This window comes from Podarcis bocagei (genome assembly GCF_964188305.1).
Source record: "Podarcis bocagei genome assembly, chromosome: 18".
NCBI classification, from domain to species: domain Eukaryota; kingdom Metazoa; phylum Chordata; class Lepidosauria; order Squamata; family Lacertidae; genus Podarcis; species Podarcis bocagei.
The window spans coordinates 1,927,060-1,953,868 of record NC_138144.1 but is presented as its reverse complement, the minus strand read 5'-3'; the positions used below and the strand labels follow the sequence as shown (position 1 = coordinate 1,953,868).

Below are 26,809 nucleotides of genomic sequence, written 5' to 3'. Positions count from 1 at the left end.
AGCAACCACGGATGATGGGTTATGTAGTCCAGCAACCGCGAGTGATGGGTTATGTAGTCCAGCAACTGTGGATGATGGGTTATGTAGTCCAGCAACCACGGATGATGGGTTATGTAGTCCAGCAACCGCGAGTGATGGGTTATGTAGTCCAGCAGCTGTGGATGATGGGTTATGTAGTCCAGCAACCTGGAATATCCTGATCTGAGACGGAGCCTTCTGCGTTCTCGGGAGAGAGCGTCTCTTCTAAACAGAGGCGTGTTTTCATCTCTTGCGTGCGGAAGGGAGTGCCTCTCCTTAGATCAGGGACGGGGGAAATAGCTCTGCTTCCCTCCTGATGTCGACTCCCAGTGGTCAGGGACGATGGGAACTGGAGTCCAGGTGGCGCCCGGGCAGCGCATGGTTCCCCCCCTCCGCGCTGTGGAATAGGGCAGAAGACAGGTTCCCTCTCTCCTTTTAAATTAAGGTTGCCATATTTCAACAGGTGACAGTCTGGACACCAAAGTTGTCAAGCTCGTTTTGGCCAAACACAAGCTTTTTTTGATGAAATCTCCCCCCCCCCAAAAAAATTGGAAGTTTTGGAACTACAGTCGTAGCTCGCAAGTCCGTTCAGCTTCCAAAAGGTTCAGAAACCAAAGCGCAGCTTCCGTTTGGCTGTGGGAAGCTCCTGCAGCCAATAGGAAGCTGTGCCGGATGTTCGGCTTCCGAACACGGTCCGCAAACCGGAACAGTCACTTCCGGGTTTCCGGCGTTCGGGAGCGGAAACGTCCGAGAACTAAGCTGTTCGAAAACCAAGGTATGGCTGTGTTTTTAAGGAAATTAAATGTCAACACTTCCCACGTGGGTTGCCGTATGTCTGGGTTTTCCGACGGATGAGTCCCAGATATGTCGGGGGGGGGAACTATGGCACCCCTATTTTAAATCAACGCCTGTCTTCGTTCTCTGCCTTCGTTCTCTTCCGCCCCAGTTTTTGGACAACCATATGCATAGTTTTGAGGGACGCGGGTGGCGCTGTGGGTTAAACCCCAGAGCCTAGGACTTGCCGATCAGAAGGTCGGTGGTCCGAATCCCCGCAATGACGGGGTGAGCTCCCGTTGCTCGGTCCCTGCTCCTGCCAACTAGTTCGAAAGCACCTCAAAGTGCAAGTAGATAAATAGGTACCGCTCCGGCGGGAAGGTAAACGGTGTTTCCGTGCGCTGCTCTGGTTCGCCAGAAGCGGCTTAGTCATGCTGGCCACATGACCCGGAAGCTAGACGCCGGCTCCTCGGCCAATAGAGCGAGATGAGCGCCGCAACCCCAGAGTCGGCCACGACTGGACCCAATGGTCAGGGGTCCCTTTATGCATAATTTTGGGGAATGAGTGGTCGTTCGGACATTCAGAGAATGAGCTGGCCGCTGCAATGTTCCAGGGGAAAAAAAATGCCTTTGGGATTCAAAGCACATGGCAGTGCCCACTTATTACAATCTGGGGGTTTGGTGCCACAGTGTGAGACAGGGAGAGGGGGGTCTTTATTTGCAGCTGGCAGTGGCTAGCTCACGAGGCGGGATTCGAACTCGGCCCCTGGCGTACCCCCGAGCTACTTTGCTGTCCTTTCTGCGGACGGGGGCTGCTCACCCCCACTGCATCTTTTGCCTTCAGTTCCTTATGCTTATATGCTGGAAACAAACAAATATATATATATATATATACTGAATAAAAATGCTATGTTCTGTTAAGAACGCCTCTTGCCACCTTTCTGCGTCTGTCCCTAGAATCATAGAGTCGGAGGGGCAGAGCGTCGGGATGGTTTCATTAGCACTCCTGCTGGCTGGTGGAGGAATGAATGAATGAATCATTATTTGCGTCGGCCACAGCAATAAAACAATACGATATACAGTCATACCTCAGATTACAGACGCTTAGGTTGCATTTTTCTGGGTTACGGATGCGCCGAAAAAATCCATATTCAGCTACATCACCTAACCAGGCACCTGATCCGAAAGCACCTTTTATCATTACCGAAAGCTTTTCTATACGCTGCTTAATAGCAAAATAATTTTAAGATCTTTTTACGGATGTGGACGGAATCGCCCCTCGCAAGCCCCCACAGACAATTGCGTTGCCGCTAGCCATCTTGGGGGACTCTTAATAATAATAATAATAATAATAATAATAATAATAATAATATACCCCTCCAATCTGGCTGGGTTTCCCCAGCCACTCTGGGCGGCTTCCAACAAAACACTAAAATACAATAACCTGTTAAACATTAAAAGCTTCCCTAAACAGGGCTGCCTTCAGATGTCTTCTAAAAGTTTGGTAGTTCTTTTTCTCTGGTGGGAGGGCGTTCCACGGGGCGGGCGCCACCACCGAGAAGGCCCTCTGCCTGGTTCCCTGCAACTTGGCTTCTCGCAGCGAGGGAACCGCCAGAAGGCCCTTGGGAGAGGGACCCTGGTGTCCGGGCCAGACGATGGGGGTGGAGACGCTCCTTCAGGCATACTGGGCCATTTAGGGCTTTCAAGGTCAGCACCAACACTTTGAATTGTGCTCGGAAACGTCCTGGGAGCCAATGTAGGTCTTTCAAGACCGGTGTTATGTGGTCTCGGCGGCTGCTCCCAGTCACCAGTCTAGCTGCCGCGTTCTGGATTAGTTGTAGTTTCCGGGTCACCTTCAAAGGTAGCCCCACGGAGAGCGCATGGCAGTAGTCCAAGCGGGAGATAACCAGAGCATGCACCACTCTGGAAAGACAGTCCGCGGGCAGGGAGGGTCTCATTCTGCGTACCATATGGAGCTGCCCTGGACACAGAATTAACCTGTGCCTCCATGGCCAGCTGTGAGTCCAAAATGACTCCCAGGCTGCGCACCTGGTCCTTCAGGGGCACAGTTGCCTGATTCAGGACCAGGGAGTCCCCCACACCTGCCCGCCCCCTGTCCCCTAAAAACAGTCCTTCTGTCTTGTCAGGATTCAACCTCAATCCGTTAGCCACCATCCATCCTCTAACCGCCTCCAGACACTCACACAGGGTTAACCACCAGCCTTCTCTCTCTCCCCCCCCCTCGTTTTTCTATTGGGGGAATTTTTCTTTTATTCCTCCAGGAAGAAACAGCCAATCGATTGCCGCGGTGCCCACGCTAGTGCCTCTTCCCATTCTGCTATCTTTTATAAACCGCAAGAAGAAAAAAGAGAAAGGGGGGTTTTAAAAAAACAAGGAAAGGGTGTTGCTGTTTTTCTTCCTTCCTGGGGTTGCAAAGGGGGGGCAGGAAGGAGAGAAAATTCTCTTTCCACCCAGACGATGGAGAAGACCATTTGCAACTCGTCCCACAGCAAAGACGAGATTCAGCCCCTCCGGTATTTAAGGTAAGTTGGCCGCCTTGTGGGAAAAAGACCCCTGCCTTTCTCGCCACCCCCCCTCCTGGCAAAGCTCTTTGTGCACCTGTCCGGAGGCTGCACCTGTTGAGATTCTACCTGCGACGGAAGCCAGGCAACGTTAAGGGGCTGGCCTCGGTAGTTGCGGGCTGGGGAATGGGTTTGTGGGGCCAAAGCAAGGAGTGGTATGTTTTCTCAAATTAAGGGGGAGACAGGCAGGGGTCTGTGATGGATCCAGGGGTACCTCAGTGCCAAAGCACCCAGAAGGTGGGCAGATGATGATGGCGACCTGGACAAAAACGACCCATCAGGGAGCTCGACTCGGGGACCGACGTTTGGGCAGGTTTGGTACTTGGGTGCGGTCGTCCGACGACTCGAGGGCAGCACCTTGGGGAAGGCTGACTTAAGGCGTGGGTATCTCTGCTGGTTAGAACTTAGAACCAGTAACAGCAAGGTTGTGGGTTCGATTCTCGTATTTTTCTGGGGGGACACGTACCCCTAAACATTTTGTGGATCTTAAATTAAGGGACGCGGGTGGCGCTGTGGGTTAAACCCCAGAGCCTAGGACTTGCCGATCAGAAGGTCGGCGGTTCGAATCACCCCACAATGACGGGGTGAGCTCCCGTTGCTCGGTGCCTGCTCCTGCCAACCTAGCAGTTCGAAAGCACATCAAAGTGCAAGTAGATCAATAGGTACCACTCTGGCGGGAAGGTAAACGGCGTTTCCGTGCGCTGCTCTGGTTCGCCAGAAGCGGCTTAGTCCTGCTGGCCACATGACCCGGAAGCTGGACGCCGGCTCCCTCGGCCAGTAAAGCGAGATGAGCGCCGCAACCCCAGAGTTGGCCACGACGGGACCTAACGGTCAGCGGTCCCTTTACCTTTATTATTTCAATATGAGTCGGAAAACGAGAGTACACCCCTAAACATATTTTTTAAAGGGGAAAAAAAGCACTGCCCTGTATGGGACATTTTGCATTGCACCAGGGGGTCAGACTAAATGAGCGCTGGGGTCCCTTCCAACTCTCTACTGTTCTGCGACTCTGGGAGTGTGAACGAACCCCATGCAGGCGATCTATGGCGACATCTCCGCCGCCCAGAAAACGATCCTTTCGTAGGCCCAGCCCAGAACCGAAGGTGGTTAAGCTGCGGAACTCTCCTCCACTGGATTCAACCCAACTACATGGCTTTAGGCGAGAATTAGGTGAATTCACGGGCGACATGGCTGCCGAGGCAGTGATACTTCTGAATTTCGGTCGCTGGGGGGGGGTGTCCCAAAGTGGGGGGGGGCGCTCTTGTGATCTGTTTCTCCTTCGGGGTACTTGGTCAGATGGGCTTGATCCTACAGCCTCCCCTTACACTCTTTCCACGCACAGCCCCATACGCTGGATTCTTGCTTCGCCGTCCGCCTAACCTTCCTTTTTAAAAAACCAATTTCCATTTAAAATTCGACTTTCGTGAATTGCAAAAGAATGTGCCCTGTTTCGCTCTCTCTTTTCAGATTATACTTTTTTCCCAACAGACAATATGGTATCCAGGGGTAGGAGAAGGAGGAAATTAGAGGGAGGGGGTGATTATTTTTATTATTTATTGACTTAATATCCTGCCCCTGTGCCTGCAGGTCTCAGGCCGGCTCACAGAATAAAACCAGAATACAAAACCGCAAAATGCATAACCAAAATTAAAACAACAACCCCCCCCCCAAAAAAAACCCTCCACATCTTGAAAGAGTAATGAACATTATTTGCGGGGGGAGCGTTTTCAAAACATGGTATACCTGTGAGGTTTTTACATCTGTGTTTTTTGAGTCAGTCCTCTTTCTACCATATTTTTCCGTGTACAGCAAACCCCCGTGTATAAGATGCCCCCCGATTTTGGGGGCGCTCAAAATTAAGAAAGCGGGGGGAGCGATTGCCCACAATAGTTGAGCTTTTAATGCACTATCTGTGTATAAGACGCGGCCTCCCCAAATTTCTAACATGATTTTTTAATAATAATAAAAAACCCTACTCTTATGCATGGAAAATTACAGTATATGCATTTGTTCGTTTATATGGGCAGCGAAGATCGGGGGCCACTGATCTGTGTGGTTGCAACACCGAAAAGAATCATATTTTTCTCTCTTTGCAAACGCGGGTTTTGCAAAGAGCGACTCGCTCGCCTCTGATCTCCATGGCAACCATAAAACAAGCTTCGCTCTCGAGTGTGATGTGGGTGTTGGGAGCAGAGAAAGATATATATTTTCCTTTGCAATGATGCTATTAAATCTGTCTCCTCCTCGGGGTTGTGGGGCGCACGAGAGAAAACGAGTGTGCATTTTTGCCGCCCGTTAAATCTCTTTTTCGTCTTGCACGTTTTTGGGGTTTGCACTTCCACTCTTAAGGAGACATCGCCAGGGCTGAATTCAGAAGCGTCAAAGAAGCGTTTCATTTATATATATATATTTCTCCAATTTTTTAAAATTCATTTTATAACACAAACAGGAAAACAAACAACATTAACAGATTCTTGTCTTATCCTTTCCCCCCCTAAACATTGTTAGGTGGGTTTCCCCAAGTCCCCGCTATCTGATTTTCATTTTACTTCATCTTTAGCAGTTTATATATATATATCATAATTTCTAACCATCTTTTTTTTTTAACCACACTTAAAATAACTTCACATTTTATCACTTGCAAATAATAATATTTTAAAATACGCTATCTTCTACTTCTAACCCTACAACCTATACCCACTTCCAAAGCTATTCTAAGATTTAAATATTAACATATATTTTTTTCAAATATTCCTTAAACTTCTCCCAATCTTCTTCCACCATCTCTGGTCTCCCGGTCAGTTTGGCAAGTTCCATATAGTCCATCATCTTCATCTGCCATTCTTCTATGTTATGGTACTTTTTTCCGGAACGCCACAACAGCTGCCAGAATATTGATAGCGAAGAATGGGAAGAAACAAGATTTATGGTACCATCTATAGTAGCGTTTCATTTAAATGCATCACAGACTTTGCACGAAACGTGGGGCTCACAGAAAACCCTCTGGTTTGGGTACCAGAACAGTTGAAAATTAGATGATGGAGAAATTGGGGTCTCAAATAAGACCCTCTGGTTTGGGTACCAGAAAAGTTGAAAATTAGATGATGGGGAAATTGGGGTCTCGCAGAAAACCCTCTGGTTTGGGTACCAGAAAAGTTTAAAAACAGGTGATGGGGAAATTGGGGTCTCGCAGAAAGCTCTCTGGTTTGGGTACCAGAAAAGTTGAAAGCAAATGATGGGGAAATTGGGGTCTCGCAGAAAACCCTCTGATTTGGGTACCAGAAAAGTTTAAAAACAGGTGATGGGGAAATTGGGGTCTCGCAGAAAACCCTCTGGTTTGGGTACCAGAAAAGTTTAAAAACAGGTGATGGGGAAATTGGGGTCTCGCAGAAAACCCTCTGGTTTGGGTACCAGAAAAGTTTAAAAACAGGTGATGGGGAAATTGGGGTCTCGCAGAAAACCCTCTGGTTTGGGTACCAGAAAAGTTTAAAAACAGGTGATGGGGAAATTGGGGTCTCGCAGAAAGCTCTCTGGTTTGGGTACCAGAAAAGTTTAAAAACAGGTGATGGGGAAATTGGGGTCTCGCAGAAAACCCTCTGGTTTGGGTACCAGAAAAGTTTAAAAACAGTGATGGGGAAATTGGGGTCTCGCAGAAAGCTCTCTGGTTTGGGTACCAGAAAAGTTGAAAGCAGGAGATGGGGAAATTGAGGTCTTATAGAAGACCCTCCGGTTTGGGTACCAGAAAAGTTGAAAATTAGATGGTGGGGAAATTGGGGTCTCAAATAAGTCCCTCTTCTTCGGGTACCAGACGATGGGAAATGGAGCTTCGAGTGATGGACTGGGATGAGCAGGGAGAGGATGGAGGGGAGAAGGGAGCAAACTCTTCCCGGAATTGCGGCGCCCCTGCCCCCCTTAACTCGCCCCCCACACTCCGCCCCGCCCCCCCAGCTCTGCCCAGCCATTGTAGCATTGTGGGAAGAATCTCTTTCCAAAGGCCTCTTATTTAGCGGTTGCCATGGCGACGGAACCAAACGCCGCGGGAAGCTGGAAAGCCTCAATTTCTTTTTTTTTATTTTTTTGGGGGGGTCTCAATCCAGCGAGAAGGAGAGATCGGCTGCTTTCCAGCACAGCGTGAAAAGGGGGCTTACCGTATTTTTTGCTCTATAAGACTCACTTTTTCCCTCCTAAAAAGTAAGGGGAAATGTGTGTCCGTCTTATGGAGCGAATGCAGGCTGCACAGTTATCCCAGAAGCCAGAACAGCAAGAGGGTTCGCTGTGCAGATTTTTTTTTTTCTTGTTTTCCTCCTCCAAAAACTAGGTGCATCTTATGGTCTGGTGCGTCTTATAGAGCGAAAAATACGGTATATCGGACAGTGCAAAACCGTGCATTGTGGGGGGTGGGCTGGATGGCCTTTGGGGGCCCCCTTGTTTAGTCATTTAGTCATGTCCGTCTCTTCGTGACCCCCTGGACCAGAGCACGCCAGGCACTTCTGTCTTCCACTGCCTTCCGCAGTTTGGTCAAACTCATGCTGGTAGCTTCGAGAACACTGTCCAACCATCTCGTCCTCCATCGTCCCCTTTTCCTTGGGCCCTCCATCTTTCCCAACACCAGGGTCTTTTCCAGGGAGTCTTCTCTTCTCATGAGGTGGCCAAAGTCTTGGAGCCTCAGCTTCAGGATCTGTCCTTCCAGTGAGCACTCAGGGCTGATTTCCTTCAGAATGGAGAGGTTTGATCTTCTTGCAGTCCATGGGACTCTCCAGAGTCTCCTCCAGCACCAGAATTCAAAAGCATCCATTCTTCGGCCATCAGCCTACTTGATGGTCCAGCTCTCACTTCCATACATCACTACTGGGAAAACCAGAGCTTGAACTATACAGGCCTTTGTTGGCTAGGTGATGTCTCTGCTGAGATACCTATGAGGTCCATAAATTACCATATAGCATATATTCAACACAAAAAAACAGTGACAATTTGTTGTGGACAAAGGACAGCTGGACATATAAAGGGCCCCATTACCTTCAGGAGCTGAGGGCCTCATCAAACCTAAATACGGAGAACAGGATCTCAGAGTATGAAATCCCAAGTGCTGTGTTTCGTGGTTGTAGCTGGACCATAAAGGCTGATCACTGAAGAACTTTTGAATTCTGGTGCTGGAGGAGACTCTTGAGAGTCCCATGGACTGCAAGAAGATCAAACCTCTCCATTCGGAAGGAAATCAGCCCTGAGTGCTCACTGGAAGGACAGATCCTGAAGCTGAGGCTCCAAGACTTTGGCCACCTCCTGAGAAGAGAAGACTCCCTGGAAAAGACCCTGATGCTGGGAAAGATGGAGGGCACAAGGAGAAGGGGACGACAGAGGACGAGATGGTGGGACAGTGTTCTCGAAGCGACCAGCATGAGTTTGACCAAACTGCGGGAGGCAGTGGAAGACAGGAGTGCCTGGCATGCTCTGGTCCAGGGGGTCACGAAGAGGCGGACAGGACTAAATGACTAAAAACAAAAACAAACAAACCTTTTCCTGTGTCTTGCAGCAGAGCAGAAGCCTTGGCGATCGACAAAGAACTCCTGGAGGAGTTTAGGTTTGGGCAGCAGCAGCTGATTGAGATCTGGGGTCACGCGTGCGCCATGGCAGTCACCAAGGTAAGCGCAAGATTACCAGCTGGGATGGAAACAGCTGAAAGAGGAGGAACGGAAACTTTCTGGTCTGGAGGGCGCCGGGTTGGCAACCCTCGTGGTCTCGGAGCTCTCCTTTAAATCAGAACCAGTGAAGGCAGTGAAGGTCCTGTGTGAGTGCCTGGAGGCGGTTGGAGGATGGATGGCGGCTAACGGAGTGAGGCTGAATCCTGACAAGACAGAAGGACTGTTTTGGGGGGACAGGGGGCGGGCTGGTGTGGAGGATTCCCTGGTCCTGAATGGGGTGACTGTGCCCCCCGAAGGACCAGGTGTGCAGCCTGGGGGTCATTCTGGACTCACAGCTGTCCATGGAGGCGCAGGTCTTTTCTGTATCCAGGGCAGCTGTCTACCAGCTCCATCTGGTATGCAGGCTGAGACCCTCCCTGCCCACAGACTGTCTGGCCAGAGTGGTGCATGCTCTGGTTATCTCCCGCTTGGACTACTGCAACGCGCTCTACGTGGGGCTACCTTTGAAGGTGACCCGGAAACTACAACTAATCCAGAATGCGGCAGCTAGACTGGGGACTGGGAGCGGCTGCCAGGACCACATAACACCGGTCCTAAAAGATCTACGTTGACTCCCAGTACATTTCCGAGCACAATTCAAAGTGTTGGTGCTGACCTTGAAAGCCCTAAATGGCCCAGTATACCTGAAGGAGCGTCTCCACCCCCATCGTTCTGCCCGGACACTGAGATCCAGCGCCGAGGGCCTTCTGGCGGTTCCCTCATTGTGAGAAGTGAGGTTACAGGGAACCAGGCAGAGGGCCTTCTCGGTGGTGGCGCCCGCCCTGTGGAACACCCTCCCTTCAGATGTGAAGGAAATAAGCAGCTATCCTATCTTTAAAAGACATCTGAAGGCAGCCCTGTTTAGGGAAGCTTTTAACATTTAACACTGTATTGTTTTTAACACTTGATTGGGAGCCGCCCAGAGTGGCTGGGGAAACTCAGCCAGGTGGGCGGGGAATAAATAATAAGTTATTATATATATTGTTATGTTTCCAAGCGCCCTGAGGTGGCAGCCTGTTGTTCTTCGGACCAGCACTTCGGGTACCACCGAAATCGCCTCCTCTTAACGTTGCCCAGAGCATCTCTGCCTCCTTCATTTTTGTCCTGTTTGTTTTGGATGCAGAGAAGCCACATCTGGATTTCCAATCGCTTGCAGCCTCTCCCGACCCTCCGCCGCCGAGGAAATGCCGAGCGCTTTTCGAAGTCTGGCCCTGGCCGCGGTGAGGGGGGAATGGGGACTCTTCCCTCTCCCCCCCACCACAGCGGGAGTTGAGTTGCTATTTGGGCAATTTTTAAAATATCCCCCCCCCCCAGAATAATATTTATTATTTTCCATGCATAAACATAACAGAAGAAAAAGTTAACAATAATAAAGGGAAAAGAATGAAATGGGTAAAAGGAAAAAAGAATATAAAGCATAAAATACAACAAATCACTATATAAACTAAAACTTAATTAGTTCATTCCACAGGGCGGGCGCCACCACCGAGAAGGCCCTCTGCCTGGTTCCCTGTAACTTGGCTTTTCGCAGGGAGGGAACCGCCAGAAGGCCCTCGGGAGATGGACCCCGGTGTCCGGGCAGAACGATGGGGGTGGAGACGCTCCTTCAGGTATACTGGGCCCTTTAGGGCTTTCAAGGTCAGCACCAACACTTTGAATTGGGCCCAGAAACGTCCTGGGAGCAATGTAGGTCTTTCAGGGTTTCCACAGGGCGGGTGCCACCACCGAGAAGGCCCCCACCCACACCCTGTCACCCTGTACCCTAATTTTCCTGGGCGTTTCGTTCCAGGTTTTCCCTCGGAGGTCTTTGCCAAGGAAGCAGCCGACGTTGCTGGTGGTCTGCGGCTGCGAGCAGAACGGGGCGATCGGCCTGGCGTGTGCCCGTCACCTGCGTGTCTTTGTAGGTATCTGTCCCCCCCCCCGAGTTTGTCTTTGTTTCCAACTTGCACCTTCTCTCTTCCCTGTTCGAATCCATTTCTGCCCCCCCCCTTAAAAGAGGGTTGGACAAATTCATAGAGGTATTGATGGCTACCGGCTGCAAGGGCTATGATGTCCGGAGGCAAAGTGGCTTGGGATTTCCATCTCAGGATGTCTGAAAACAAACACACACACACACACACAGAGTGATGTTTGTCCCAGCACTACTGAAAAGTGCAAAATCAGGTCTCTCTCCAGTGGTGATATTTTACCAGTTAGCTCGTTTGCAAAGCTATTGCACTACCAACCTTACTGTATGCTTGTGAAACGTGGACCACTCATAAACGCCATCTCCAACGCCTTGGAAGATTCCATCAACGGTGTCTCTGAAAAATATTACACATCACTTGGGAAGACAGGCGAACTAATATCAGTGTTCTGGAAGAAGCAAAGATCACTGGTTTCGAAGCAATGATTCTTCAACATCAACTTTGTTGGACTGGTCATGTTTTGCGGATGCCTGGTTGTAGTCTTCCAAAGCAACTACGGTGGTACCTCGGGTTATAGACGCTTCAGGTTACAGACTCCGCTAACCCAGAAATAGTACCTCGGGTTAAGAACTTTGCTTCAGGATGAGAACAGAAAACGTGGCAGTGGGAGGCCCCATTAGCTAAAGTGGTGCTTTAGGTTAAGATCACTTTCAGGTTAAGAATGGACCTCCGGAACGAATTAAGTTCTTAACCCGAGGTACCACTGTACTCGATTCCAAACTTTAAAATGGAAAGCGTAATGCTGGTGGTCAACAAAAGAGGTTTAAAGACTCTCTCAAGGCACATTTTTAAAAATGTAGTATAGGTAAAGGTAAAGGGACCCCTGACCATTAGGTCCAGTTGTGGATGATTCTGGGGTTGCGGCGCTCATCTCGCTTTACTGGCCGAGGGAGCCGGCGTACAGCTTCCGGGTCGTGTGGCCAGCAGGACTAAGCCGCTTCTGGCGAACCAGAGCAGCGCACGGAAGCGGCTTTTACCTTCCCGCTGGAGCGGTACCTATTTATCTACTTGCACTTTGACGTGCTTTCGAACTGCTAGGTTGGCAGGAAAATGTAGTATAAACACTGACAACTGGGAAACACTGGCCTGCGAGCGCTCCAGTTGGAGAACAGCCTTGACCAAAGGTGTCATGGGCTTTGGAGACACTCGAACTCAGGACGCAAGGGAGAAACGTGCTAAGAGGAAAGCGTGCTTGGCAAACCCTCACCGGGATCAACTCCCGCCCGGAAACCAATGTCCCCACTGTGGAAGGATGTGTGGATCCAGAATTGGCCTCCACAGTCACTTACGGACTCACTGTTAAAACCGTGTTTATGGAAGACAATCTTACTTGGCTATGAGGGATTGCTAAAGAAGAAGAAGAAGAAATTTGTTTCCCAAACCCTCGCAGAATCGCTGGGGTGAGGTTGAAGGAGAGAGAATGCTCTGTGTTAGGACTAAAAATATTGGCACCATTGGCCGGGGGTTTTTCTGAGCTTTGCAAATTGCAAAGAGATCTCAGAGAGAGACGCATGGTTCTGCTTTTAATGCAAACTGTGCTTTAGCTTTTGAAAGCCACAAAGCAACAGTCCCGGCTGGTTTGGCAGGCTTTTAATACACCGTATTTGCAGCGTACAAAGCACCCTGCAGTCTCTTTCTCGCCCTGAATTAGTCTCGCTAGGAAATAGGTCCAGGTCGCCCGGGGGAACGAGGAGGAGAAGGGGAAAGAGGGAGTCCCCTTCCTTTTCTGAAATTTATTTCTCAGGGATGAAGTGGTTTCGTTCCCCTTCCTGTGCCAACCACTCTGCTTTTAAAATTTATTTCTTAACTTTCATTCAGAGTTTAGAACCCTGCCCGTTATCAGTTAGATATCCAGTGCCCCATTTCAGGAAGGCTGGAGCATAGCTGTCAACTTTTCCCTTTTCTTGCAAGGAATCCTATTCGAAATAAGGGAATTTCCCTTTAAAAAAGGGAAACGTTGACAGCTATGGGCTGGAGTGTAGAGCAATGAGGGAAATGTCGCTTCAGCAAGGCTTCCACTTGAATAATAATAATAATAATAATAATAATAATAATAATAATAATAATTCTTTATTTATGCCCCGTCCAACATTTCGGAGGTCCCAAGCCGCAAGGTGGTTAGATTGGTCTCTGCTAAGGCCAGGGCCTTTTCAGTACTGGCCCCGACGTGGTGGAACGCTCTGTCCCAAGAGACCAGGGCCCTGCGGGACTTGACATCTTTCCGCAGGGCCTGCAAGACAGAGCTGTTCCGCCTAGCCTTTGGTTTGGACTCAGTCTGACCCTTCTGTTTCCCTCCCCTTATGGTTTTGATCCATGGGCTACTTTTAAAATGAGGCTGCATTTTAAATTGCATTTTAACCTGTATTTTAAATTGGTTTCCCCCCCCCCCCAATTATGTTTTTACTGTAATTTTACTGGTGTTAGCCGCCCTGAGCCCGGCTGGGGAGGGCGGGGTGTAAATTATTATTATTATTTACTTATTATTATTATTCAGCATCTTAAAAAGCAGAGACATCACCTTGCCAACAAAGGTCCGTATAGTTCAAGCTCTGGTTTTCCCAGTAGTGATGTATGGAAGTGAGAGCTGGACCATCAAGAATGGATGCTTTTGAATTCTGGTGCTGGAGGAGACTCTTGAGAGTCCCATGGACTGCAAGAAGATCCAACCTCTCCATTCTGAAGGAAATCAGCCCTGAGTGCTCACTGGAAGGACAGATCCTGAAGCTGAGGCTCCAAGACTTTGGCCACCTAATGAGAAGAGAAGACTCCCTGGGAAAGACCCTGGTGTTGGGAAAGATGGAGGGCACAAGGAGAAGGGGACGACAGAGGACGAGATGGTGGGACAGTGTTCTCGAAGCTACCAGCATGAGTTTGACCAAACTGCGGGAGGCAGTGGAAGACAGGAGGGCCTGGCGTGCTCTGGTCCAGGGGGTCACGAAGAGGCGGACACGACTAAACGACAAAACAACATTATTATTATTATTATTATTATTATTATTATTATTATTATTATTATTATTATCCCTTCCTCTTTTGTCTCCCCCTTATGTTTCTCCTTGCAGGAATACGAGCCCACCATTTTCTACCCGAAGAGATCTTCGAATCCTCTTTTCCGGGATTTCACCACCCAGTGCGAAAAAATGGACATCCCCTTTCTTTCCTATCTGCCAGCGGAGGTGAGCAAAGTCTTTCTGGTCCCTCACTTGCAAGGGAGCATCTTGGTGTAACAACAACAACAACAATTTATTATTTATACCCTGCCCATCTGGCTGGGTTTCCCCAGCCACTCTGGGCGGCTTCCAACAAAACACTAAAATACAATAACCTGTTAAACATTAAAAGCTTCCCTAAACAGGGCTGCCTTCAGATGTCTTCTAAAAGTTTGGTAGTTATTTTTCTCTTGACCTTTTCATCAAGCCCTCTTGATGGCAGATGATTGTACAGTGGTCCCTTGGTTCTCAAACTTAATCCGTTCCGGAAATTCCGTTCCAAAACCAAAGCGTCCTGAAACCAAGGCGCGCTGCTTTCCCATGGAAAGCAATGCGAAACGGATTAATCCGTTCTGGGCTTTTAAAAACACAACCCCCAAAACAGCAATCGGAACATGGATTTTACTATCTAATGAGACCATTACAAGCACAATTCAAAGTGCTGGTGTTGAACTTTAAAGCCCTAAACAGCCTCAGCCCAGTATACCTGAAGGAGCATTCTCCACCTCCATCGTCCAGCCCGGACACCAGGGTCCATCTCCTGAGGGTCTTCTGGCGGTTCCCTCCCTGCGAGAAGCAAAGCTACAGGGAACCAGGCAGAGGGCCTTCTCGGTGGTGGCGCCCGCCCTGTGAAACGCCCTCCCACCAGATGTCAAAGAGATAAACAACTACCTGACATTTAGAAGACATCTGAAGGCAGTTCAGGGAAGTTTTTAATGTGTGACATTTTAATGTATTTTTAATCTTTGTTGGAAGCCGCCCAGAGTGGCTGGGGAGACGCAGCCAGATGGGCGGGGTACAAATAGAATTATTATTATTATTATTATTATTATTATTATTATTATTATTATTATTATTATTATTATTATTAAATGAAAGCAATAAACAATGTATTGCAGTCACACAATCAATCCATCAGTAGCTGCACTGGGTTCTGCACAGTCGCAAAAACAAAAGGAAAAAGAGCTGCGAAAACAGAAACACAAAATAAATAGCAAAAATGAACAGACCTCAGCGTAACACTCACAACGGAAGTGTGGCGCTCAAAAATCGGAAGCGTAACTCTCAAAATGGAGCATGTTCGTCTTCCGGAAAATGTTCGCAAACCGGAACGCTTTCTTCTGGGTTTGCAATGTTTGGGTTCCGAGTTCTTTGAGTACCAAGGCGTTTGAAAACCAAGGTACCACCATATTTCGGTTTGCTGTTCTCTCAGGAAGTGTGAATGAGGTAGAAAAGGTAAAGGGACCCCTGACGGTTAGGTCCAGTCGCGGCCGACTCTGGGGTTGCGGCGCTCATCTCGCTTTATTGGCCGGGGGAGCCGGCGTACAGCTTCCGGGTCATGTGGCCAGCAGGACTGAGCCGCTTCTGGCGAACCAGAGCAGCGCATAGAAACGCCGTTTACCTTCCCGCTGGAGTGGTACCTATTTATCTACTTGCACTTTGAGGTGCTTTCGAACTGCTAGGTGGGCAGGAGCAGGGACCGAGAAACGGGAACAGGATTCGAACCGCCAACCTTCTGATCGGCAAGTCCTAGGCTCTGTGGTTTAACCCACAGCGCCACCCGCGTCCCTGGAATGAGGTAGACCGGCCTTTAAAATATGAATTGAATCGAATCCCACCCTTTCCCCCACCATCCTCAGGGCCCTCACTTTAGATATTGGGGGATTGGCATCAGAGTGTTGTGGCCTCGCAAATCGCATTCTGTTCTATTAAAAGAGACGTCAATCTCCAAGACTCTTTTAATGACATTTTTGGGTCCTGACGTCCCAGAAAGAAATTACAGAGGAAGGTTTTGAGCAATGTGTGTGGCTTTCTGGTCATATCCCAGTTACTCGCTGGTTCCTGGGACGGCCGCCCTAACCTCACAGCGTCATAGACCCTCGCCCTCATTATTTCGAAAATCTTTGGCCTTGCAATTTTTGCTAAATCGCAACAGAAGCCGGATCCGTTTGCTATAATCTTGCGGTGTTTGTGCTCAGGGAGAAGCCAGCTGCGAGAGAAGTTAAAACAAAATGGCAAGCGTCCTTCTGGAGAGCTAAAATTAGGGATCATACCAAATGTTACTGCTTGAAACCGCAGGGAGCGTGCCAGAAATACGCTGGAAGTTTGCTTGCAGACATTTTTTTGGTGTCAAAGACATTTGCAAAAATAATAGAGAGGGAGCAACGTTGATGACCATCTGTGCCCTGTTTTTGATGCTCATTTAATGCCGATTCGTGGCCAGTTGGGTCATGTTTCTCCCTAATGTGCAGTGACGGCACATTGCGATGTTGCGGGTCAGATCTGGTCTTGAGACAGCATCCCTGAGGACCAAGTGAAGCTGATCTTATGTTATGTACTGAGTTTGGATCCTAGAATATGCCTGAATGTCTCATGTAGATTTTCAGTTTCGTGACAATAAAGATTATCGTGTCGTAATGCATATCTAGGGGACGCAGGTGGCGCTGTGGGTTAAACCACAGAGCCTAGGACTTGCTGATCAGAAGGTCGGCGGTTCGAATCCCCGCAATGATGGGGTGAGCTCCCGTTGCTCGGTCCCTGCTCCTGCCCACCTAGCAGTTCGAAAGCACGTCAAATTGCAAGTAGATCAATAGGTACCGCTCCGGCGGGAAGGTAAACGCCGTTTCCGTGCGCTGCTCCGGTTCGCCAGAAGCGGCTTAGTCCTGCTGGCCACATGACCCCGAAGCTGTACGCCGGCTCCCTCGGCCAGTAAAGCGAGATGAGTTTCCAACTCTATGTACTTTTCAAGACCCTAACCTAGTAGCAAAACAGCTATGTCTACGTCCTTTCTCCACCTGTGGGTCCCCAGATGTTGTTGAACTACAACTCCCATCCCCCCTAGCTAGCAAGGCCAGAGCTCAGGGATGATGGGAGTTGTAGTCCAACAACATCTGGAGACCCACAGGTTGAGAACCACTGAGCTAAGAGGACATAGGGGAAGCTCTTCCATAGAGTCTGCATAAGCCAGGCTTCCTCAACCTCAGCCCTCCAGATGTTTCGAGACTACAATTCCCATCATCCCTGACCACTGGTCCTGCTAGCAAGGGATCATGGGAGTTGTAGGCCAAAAACATCTGGAGGGCCGAGGTTGAGGAAGCCTGGTGTAAGCCTTTCTCAACCTGTGGGTCCCAGATGTTGTTGGACTACAACTCCCATCCCCTCTAGCTAGCAAGGCCAGAGCTCAGGGATGATGGGAGTTGTAGTCCAACAACATCTGGGGACCCACAGGTTGAGAACCGCTGGCTTAAGGCCAAGCTAGGTTCAGGACCTTGGACAGGGCTGCAGAATCATAGAATCATAGAGTTGGAAGAGACCACAAGGGCCATCGAGTCCAACCCCCTGCCAAGCAGGAAACACCATCAGAGCACTCCTGACATATGGTTGTCAAGCCTCTGCTTAAAGACCTCCAAAGGAGGAGACTCCACCACACTCCTTGGCAGCAAATTCCACTGTCGAGCAGCTCTTACTGTCAGGAAGTTCTTCCTAATGTTTAGGTGGAATCTTCTTTCTTGTAGTTTGGATCCAGTGCTCCGTGTCCGCTTCTCTGGAGCAGCAGAAAACAACCTTTCTCCCTCCTCTATGTGACATCCTTTTATATATTTGAAGATGGCTATCATATCACCCCTTAACCTCCTCTTCTCCAGGCTAAACATGCCCAGCTCCCTTAGCCGTTCCTCATAAGGCCTTTCCAGGCCTTTGACCATTTTGGTTGCCCTCCTCTGGACACGTTCCAGTTTGTCAGTGTCCTTCTTGAACTGTGGTGCCCAGAACTGGACACAGTACTCCAGGTGAGGTCTGACCAGAGCAGAATACAGTGGCACTATTACTTCCCTTGATCTAGATGCTATACTCCTATTGATGCGGCCCAGAATTGCATTGGCTTTTTTAGCTGCCGCGTCACAGTTCAGCACCACGGAGAGCAGCCCAGCAGCGGAGACAGGAGATTCACGTTGTCTCAGCAAGGTATTGGGCGCAGCTTTGTAGTTGGAGGTAGAGACTGTGAGATGACCGGGGGGGCAACCGAGTCAGTTGGGCAGGGTACAAATAAAATAATAATAGTAATACAGTGGTACCTTGGTTCTTAAACGCCTTGGTTCTCAAACTCTGAAAACTGGAAGTGTTCCGATTCTCAAATATATTTTTTTGGGAACGTCCAGCGCGGCTGTCGGCTATTGTTTCCGGGGCGCCTGCACCGATCAGAAGCCGCGCCTTGGTTTTCAAACGTTTCGGAAGTCAAACAGACTTCCAGAATGGATTAAATCTGGCGCTTTTGCTATTTATTTTGTGTTTTTGTTTTTGATCCTTTTTCAGTTCATTTGTTTTTGTGGCTGTGTGGAACCCAGTTCAGCTACTGATTGATTGATTGATTGATTGATAGTGTGATTGTGGAAATGGATAAAAGCCCCCCATCCAGACAATGACAATCATCAGTGAAGGTAAGAAAAAAAGGTAATTTTTATTTTTATCATCTACAATACTGTCTTATTTATTTTATAGTACAGTACATTGATCATTGCTTTCATTTTATGGACCAATGGCCTCGTTAGATGGTGAAATTCACGTTAAATTGCTGTTTTAGGGGTTGTTTTTAAAGGTCTGGAACATAATGATCAATTTTGCATGACTTTCTATGGGAAAGTGCGCCTTGGTTTTGGAACGGACTTCCGGAATGGATTAAGTTTAAGAACCAAGGTACAGTCATACCTCTTCTTGCGAACGCTTCATGTTGCGTTTTTTCGGGTTAAGAACGCAGCAAACCCAGAAATGTTTACTTCTGGGTTTCGCCACGTGCGCACACTCAGAAGCGTTCTGTGCACTTCGCACATGCGCAGAAGCGCTCTATTGCGCTTTGGACATGCGCAGAAGCGCCGCTTTGGTTACGGACTTTTAGGGGTGCAAACGACACCCTGGAACGGATTGTGTCCACAACTAGAGGTACCACTGTACCACTCTTATAGTAATAATAATAATAAGGGCTGCATCGAGATTCTTTTTGCACTGTGTTTTGCATGCACCTCGGTCGGTAGACAACAACTTGTTTGTGTAGCTATAAGAATTGGAGAGCCCACAACTGCGTGGTTGTGATGTGACTCCCCTCTCTCATCTTCTCCCCCGGTGGCAGACTCAGCTGATCAGCGACGCTTACAACCTCGTGATCGACGCCTTGCTCGGAGTGGAGGCCACGCCCGGCGAGTTGCCGGAGCCGTTCGGTACGATCCTGGCCACCCTCAAGCAAATCCGGATCCCTCTCATCAGCCTGGACGTCCCCTCTGGTACGCTTCCCCTGTTGAACAGCAGCCTTCTGGGTCCCCCCCTCCCGCAAATCCCTGTCGAATAAGGAGCCCCAGGGGAATCAAGGAGCCTTGTTAGGATCCGACCGGCGAATCCCTTTCCCTGTTAGATTGTTCGGGGAGAGAAGCTGCAATTCGGTGGCATCTCAGGAGCTCAACAGTAGGTGGCGCTAATGTCAGGCATAAACGACTCAATCTACTTTCCCACCACTCTTCCTCTCTGCTTTCTATAAAGGAAACCGGGAGAATAAGGGGGAGAAAGAGACAGGCAGGAACTTTCTTTTATCTATCTCAGATCTTCCAACGTTCAGCTGCTTCTTTTTTATTTTTATTTGTACTTTCCGAGTTTGTACATTTATACTTTTAAACTTTTCGAGTTTATAAGTTTATACTTTACAAGTGCGTCCGTTTCAAGTTTATACATTTCACTGATTTTACAATCCTTTTGGCATTTCAAAACTCCACTTCCTTCCCCCTCTTTCTGCGCTTCCTTAAATTTAATTTTAACACCTTCTGCCTACCCAAATTTAACCCGATTTGCTCATTTATTTGTCTCCTTTAAATATATGCTCTTACGAAACTGCAGGTTATTACAGTTGCCCTGCCGGTGTTCTTATCTGTTTACGATTTGTCTGTAAATATTCAGTAAACCATTTCCCTTCTTTTGTAAAAAAGTTATATTGATTTCTTATTTTTCTGGTAAGTTTCACCATTTCTGCATACAGTGGTACCTCGCAAGACAAATGCCTCGCAAGACGGAAAACTCGCTAGACGAAAGGGTTTTTGTTTTTTTGAGCTGCTTCGCAAGACGAATTTCCCTATGGGCTTGCTTCGCAAGACGAAACGTCTGCGAGTTCTTGCGAGTTTGTTTCCTTTTTCTTAACACCGTTAATACAGTTGCGACTTGACTTCGAGGAGCAACACATAGAACGCGGTGTGGTAGCCTTTTTTGAGGTTTTTAAAGACTTTGGTGATTTTTGAAGCTTTTCCAAAACTTTTCCGACACCGTGCTTCGCAAGACGAAAAAAATCGCAAGACAAAAAAACTCGCGGAACGAATTAATTTCGTCTTGCGAGGCACCACTGTATTCCATAAGTTTTTGCATCCGTTCTTCGTTTGCTGGGACTTCTGTTAATTTCCATTGCGGGGCAAGTAACATTCTTGCCGCTGTAATCGCATACACAAATAAGTTTCTATACATCCTTTTGTATTTACTCTCATCGTTCATATTTTTAACATGCAGGGAAGCGAAATGTTGGGTCGTCTATCTGTAGAAGGACCGATAGCGTCAACTCCGAAATTATTACAAGAGATAAAAATTATAATAATTGGTGAGGTAGCAGGTTTTAGGATTAATAAAGATAAAAATAGGAACGAATCCCTATGCCCCCACTAATAACCCAGAGATGCATTTTAGATAAAAGGACACATTCTACTCATGTAAAAACACGCTGGTTCCTGGACCATCCGCGGGCCGGATTGAGAAGGCGATTGGGCCAGATCCGGCCCCCGGGCCTCAGTTTACCCACCCATGCCCTACGGGCTTAGCCTGACCCCTTGCCTCTCGCGGTGGTCCGAGGAATTATGCCCCCTCCCTTCCGCCACCCTGCCCAGTTTCACCCCAGTGGCCTGGCACAAACAGTAGCCGTCTCCAGAAGCTCTTGAAAGCTCCGTCCAGCAAAAAAGGGGGAGGCGTCAGCTTCCCCAAACCGAGACATGAAGTCATAACCCAAATAACCCCTTTTTTTGTGTGTGTCTGGCTGGACAGCGGCAGCCGGGTCTCTGCTTTCCCCATCAGGAAGAGCAAACGAGGAGAGGTGAATCTGAGAAATCTCTCCCTCCGTTCCATCCTTCCTTTTTCAGCGGCACCGTGACGGAGCAGAAAGGTTTTTTGGGAAATGGCATTTTCATCCCAGTTTTTCTTCTCCATCGGCTCAAAGAGGCTGGTTCTCTCCCGCTTCCTCAATTAATCCCCATAATAATAATTCAGCCATAATTCATGCTCTCTGATTCAACTGCTGTTGTTTGGAATATGCTTCTCCCTGGGTTGTGTGAGGTTGTGTAAGCCTTCTCAGAGATAATAATAATAATAATAATAATAATAATAATAATAATAATAATAATAATAATAATGGTACAGTGGTACCTCGGGATAGGGACGCAGGTGGTGCTGTGGGTTAAACCACAGAGCCTAGGGCTTGCCGATCAGAAGGTCAGCGGTTCGAATCCCCGCAATGATGGGGTGAGCTCCTGTTGCTCAGTCCCAGCTCCTGCCCACCTAGCAGTTCGAAAGCACGCCAAAGTGCAAGTAGATAAATAGGTACCACTCCGGCGGGAAGGTAAACAGCATTTCCGTTCGCTGCTCTGGTTCGCCAGAAGTGGCTCAGTCCTGCTGGCCACATGACCCGGAAGCTGAATGCCGGCTCCCTCAGCCAGTAAAGCAAGATGAGCGCCGCAACCCCAGAGTCGGCCACGACTGGACCTAATGGTCAGGGGTCCCTTTACCTTCCGTTTACCTTCCCGCCGGAGCGGTACCTATTTATCTACTTGCACTTTGACGTGCTTTTGAACTGCTAGGTTGGCAGGAGCAGGGACTGAGCAACGGGAGCTCACCCCGTCATTGCGGGGATTCAAACCGCCGACCTTCTGATCGGCAAGCCCAAGGCTCTGTGGTTTAACCCACAGAATATTAAAAACACGATAAAACGTCAAACATTAAACACTTCCCTAAACAGGGCTGCCTTCAGATGTCTTCTAAAAGTCAGAGAGTTGTTTTTCTCCTTGACATCTGATGGAAGGGTGTTCCACAGGGCGGGCGCCACCACCGAGAAGGCCCTCTGCCTGGTTCCCTATAACCTCACTTCTCGCAGGGAGGGAACTGCCAAAAGGCCCTCGGCGCTGGATCTCAGTGTCCAGGCTGGACGATGGAGTTGGAGACGCTCCTTCAGGTATACAGGACCGAGGCCATTTGAATTTTTTTTACAAACATTCCCACATTCAGTATCGTCAGCTTAATAGAACCTCCATGCCCAAGAGCAGTCTACCCCATAATGCCATGGACAGAGAACAGGGGAGGTGGAGAGAGAGGGGGTGACCTCTGTGGGCTTTAGATGCTTCGATCCAGGAAGATGCAAGAAACTACAAGAAAGAAGATTCCACCTCAACATTAGGAAGAACTTCCTGACAGTAAGAGCTGTTCGGCAGTGGAATTTGCTGCCAAGGAGTGTGGTGGAGTCTCCTCCTTTGGAGGTCTTTAAGCAGAGGCTTGACAACCATATGTCAGGAGTGCTCTGATGGTGTTTCCTGCTTGGCAGGGGGTTGGACTCGATGGCCCTTGTGGTCTATTCCAACTCTAGGATTCTATGATTCTATGATTCTATGATTCTATGACGCTTCTGATTATCCTCTCTCTTCCCTGTCCCCCCCCCCAAAACCCCCTTTCTTTTCAGGCTGGGATGTGGAGACAGGCAGTTCCGACGGCATCAGTCCCGACGTCCTCGTCTCCCTGGCCGCCCCCAAACAGTGCGCCACGCGGTTTGTGGGCAAGCACCACCTTGTAGCCGGCCGGTTTCTCCCTTATGATGTGCAGAAAAAGTTCGAACTGAATTTCCCCGAGTACCCCGGCACAGACGACGTGGTTTCTCTTTAAAGAAAGAGGGTCCTTGGAGTTCCTTTCCCGCATCGCGCCCCACCAAAAAAGAGCCCCATTTGCTTCTCCCAAACGGCGAGAGGTTGGGCGGAGAACCCGAAGACGAATTCTGCGCCTAGACCTCTGGAAACGTACAGACCGTAGCTTGTGGGGCAGGCGAGACGTGGGGGCTATAGGGGGGCGTTTGAGCCTAGTCTGAGAGGCCACCGATTCTGCCTGCTCCCGATCTGAAAAGAAGCCTTCCCCGTTCATCTTTAGGTCAAAGGATGGGGAATACAGTGGTACCTTGCTTCTCAAACTTAATTCGCTCTGGATATTCCGTTCCAAAACCAAAGCGTTCCAAAACCAAGGTGCGCTGCTTTCCCATAGAAAGTAATACAGAACGGATTAATCCATTCCGATTATATATATATATATATATATATATATATATATATATATACACACACACACACACACACACACACACACACATACATACATACAGTGGTACCTCGGGTTACATACGCTTCAGGTTACAGACTCCTCTAACCCAGAAATAGTACCTCGGGTTAAGAACTTTGCTTCAGGATGAGAACAGAAATTGTGCTCCGGCGGCGCAGCAGCAGCAGGAGGCCCCATTAGCTAAAGTGGTGCTTCAGGTTAAGAACAGTTTCAGGTTAAGAACGGACCTCCGGAACGAATTAAGTACTTAACCCGAGGTACCACTGTACATAGGTACAGTCATACCTCGGGTTGAATGAGCTTCAGGTTAAGCATTTTCGGGTTGTGCTCCCCCCCAAAAGAGCCCCATTTGCTTCTCCCGAACGGCGAGAGGTTGGGCGGAGAACCCAATGAATTCTGTGCCTAGACGTCTGGAAACGTACAAACTGTAGCTTGTGGGGCAGGCGAGACGTGGGGGCTATAGGGTGCCGTTTGAGCCTAGTCTGAGAGGCCACCGATTCTGCCTGCTCCCGATCTGAAAAGAAGCCTTCCCTGTTCCTCTTTAGGTCAAAGGATGGGGAATACAGTCAAACTTAATTCGCTCTGGATATTCTGTTCCAAAACCAAAGCTGCACGCAAGGAGTTGAGAGGTGACTCATTAGGGAAGAGGTATTCCCTCCTGGAAGTGGGAGAATCCCTATTCTTTAGGTCAGGGATGGAGAATAATAGTAACAATACAGTGCTACCTTGGTTCTCAAACTTAATCCGTTCCGGATATTCCGTTCCAAAACCAAAGCGTTCCAAAACTGAGGCGCGCTGCTTTCCCATAGAATGTAATACAGAATGGATTAATCCATTCTGGACGGTATGTGCATATATATATGTGTGTATATATATACACGCATATATATACACACACACACAGTAGTACCTCGGGTTAAGTACTTAATTCATGCCGGAGGTCCGGCTGTTCTTAACCTGAAACTGTTCTTAATCTGAAACTGTTCTTAACCTGAAGCACCACTTCAGCTAATGGGGCCTCCTGCTGCCACCACTGCACAATTTCTGTTCTCATCCTGAAGCAAAGCTCTTAACCCGAGGTAATATTTCTGGGTTAGCGGAGTCTGTAACCTGAAGCGTATGTAACCTGAAGCATATGTAACCTGAGGTACCACTGTGTATGTGTGTGTGTGTGTGTGTGTGTGTGTGTGTGTGTGTGTGTGTATATATATATATATATATATATAAAATTTTCTACCAACAACCAAAACACAAACAGTGAAACCGCCCCCCCAGGCGGCTGATACATTGGGTATACATAATCAATAATAACATATTCAAATCAACCATATTACCATCAGTTTTACCCATTTACATTCCTCTTTTGTTTTTAACACCGAATTCTGGACGGTTAAAAACATTAAAACGATTAAAAGTCCGTCCAATTCCCGAAACCGTTCAGAAACCAAGGCGAGCGGCTTCCGATGGGCTGCACTCAAGCGGAAGCCGCGTCAGACGTTCGGCTCCCGAAAAACGCCCACATCTAGGTTTGCGTTGCTTGGGAGCCGATTTGTTCGACAACGTTTGAGAACCAAGGTACCACTTTATCTGCAACTCTGAATATCATTGAATGAGCTGCCTCTAGCTAGAAGATGAATTTCCTCCTGGGAGTGCGGAAATGCCTCTTCCAAAAACTGGGCGGCAGCTTCCACTGGCCCCGGAAACCAGCACGACCAACGGGCAGTTAGATGGGAGTTGTAGTTTTGCAGCATCCCCAGCGACACAGATGCTCTCGACCCCTAATCGAAGAAGCAGCATTCGCTGCTGTGTGGAAGAGAATGCCTCTTCCCGGGTCAGCGATACGTAACAAAACACCGTATTTTTTGCTCTATAAGACTCACTTTTCCCCTCCTAAAAAGGGGAAATGTGTGTGCGTCTTATGGAGCGAATGCAGGCTGCGCAGCTATCCCAGAAGCCAGAACAGCAAGAGGGATTGCTGCTTTCGCTGCGCAGCGATCCCTCTTGCTGTTCTGGCTTCTGAGATTCAGAATATTTTTTTTCTTGTTTTCCTCCTCCAAAAACTAGGTGCGTCTTGTGCTCTGGTGCGTCATATAGAGCGAAAAATACGGTAAATCCCGTGTTGCAAGCACAGGCAAACTTAAACAATAACAGGCAACATGTGGCTAATTGTGTTCCGACAACACATACATATCCTGTATTATTTCACAGTTCTTGAATAGAGGGCATATGGTGGAGATACAACTAATAAAATAAATCAATACCGTGTGAACAAAATTAGGGAAGGCAGTCAATTCAATATCACCACGGCAAACAAGCCTTTCAATCGTCTCGCATCTGCAATCCTGCGATAACAGAAGCTCAAATTGTAGTAATTCTTAAGCAGAGAATATGTAATAGAATAGGGACGCGGGTGGCGCTGTGGGTTAAACCCCAGAGCCTAGGACTTGCCGATCAGAAGGTCGGCGGTTCGAATCCCCGCAATGACGGGGTGAGCTCCCGTTGCTCGGTCCCTGCTCCTGCCAACCTAGCAGTTCGAAAGCACGTCAAAGTGCAAGTAGATAAATAGGTACCGCTCCGGCGTGAAGGTAAACAGCGTTTCCGTGCGCTGCTCTGGTTCGCCAGAAGCGGCTCAGTCCTGCTGGCCACATGACCCGGAAGATGTACGCTGGCTCCCTCGGCCAGTAAAGCGAGGTGAGCGCCGCAACCCCAGAGTCGAACCGCCGACCTTCTGATCGGCAAGTCCTAGGCTCTGTGGTTTAACCCACAGTGCCACCCGCGTCCCTATTATATATATGTTAGTAGAACATTATTAGCCACGTAATGCCTGTCATTGTTTAAGTCCTTCCGGGTCAGGGCCTCTATATAAAATAAATATTCACTCTTCAGAGCGGGAGCTGCCTCTTTGCCGATCAGCGATGGCCCTCCAGACGTCGTTGGGAATTGTAGTTTAGCCGCACCCGGTGGGCGCCGCTTGGGTATCTCTGCCTTAGCTGAAGTCTTTCTTCTTCTTTTTAGCTCCGCTTAATATGTGGTATGACCTTAGAAAAAAGCCACTTGGGACTGGAGGGGACACTCAATCTACACAGATCCGCTTCGGGGCTCTGCCAGTAATGTAAATTATGATTCGTGCGCAAAATGCTTTTTAAAACATTAAAAAAGAAATGCCAACCGAGGTTTTGTACTAGGCCCAAAGCGGA

General features: G+C 48.6%; 1 protein-coding gene and 1 long non-coding RNA gene across 3 annotated transcripts; both read left to right on the top strand.

Annotated features, from left to right (window-relative positions):
• Positions 1 to 75: 75 nt before the first annotated feature.
• On the top strand, positions 76 to 26,809 carry LOC308577799. The gene is made up of 2 exons (XR_014003698.1): positions 76 to 738; positions 25,139 to 26,809. It is a non-coding gene; the product is annotated as an uncharacterized lncRNA (long non-coding RNA).
• On the top strand, positions 2,917 to 24,173 carry YJEFN3 (YjeF N-terminal domain containing 3). 2 transcript variants are annotated; one of them, XM_081178039.1, is made up of 6 exons: positions 2,917 to 3,335; positions 8,908 to 9,013; positions 10,842 to 10,952; positions 14,082 to 14,195; positions 19,351 to 19,501; positions 22,969 to 24,173. In XM_081178039.1, the coding sequence occupies exons 1-6, from the start codon at positions 3,271 to 3,273 to the stop codon at positions 23,166 to 23,168; spliced, it is 747 nt and encodes a 248-aa protein (XP_081034165.1). In that variant the 5' UTR covers positions 2,917 to 3,270; the 3' UTR covers positions 23,169 to 24,173. The 2 variants fall into 2 exon arrangements, with proteins under 2 accessions (XP_081034165.1, XP_081034164.1); XM_081178038.1 differs by having other exon boundaries at positions 2,935 to 3,335; positions 8,905 to 9,013.

Bases quoted from the DNA above. Each gene is read 5' to 3' on its own strand.
- YJEFN3 (XM_081178038.1), top strand. From the start codon at position 3,271: ATGGAGAAGACCATTTGCAACTCGTCCCACAGCAAAGACGAGATTCAG. The intron at 9,014-10,841 runs GTAAGCGCAAGA...GTTTCGTTCCAG, and splicing joins GCGCCATGGCAGTCACCAAG to GTTTTCCCTCGGAGGTCTTT. The intron at 14,196-19,350 runs GTGAGCAAAGTC...CCCCGGTGGCAG, and splicing joins TTTCCTATCTGCCAGCGGAG to ACTCAGCTGATCAGCGACGC.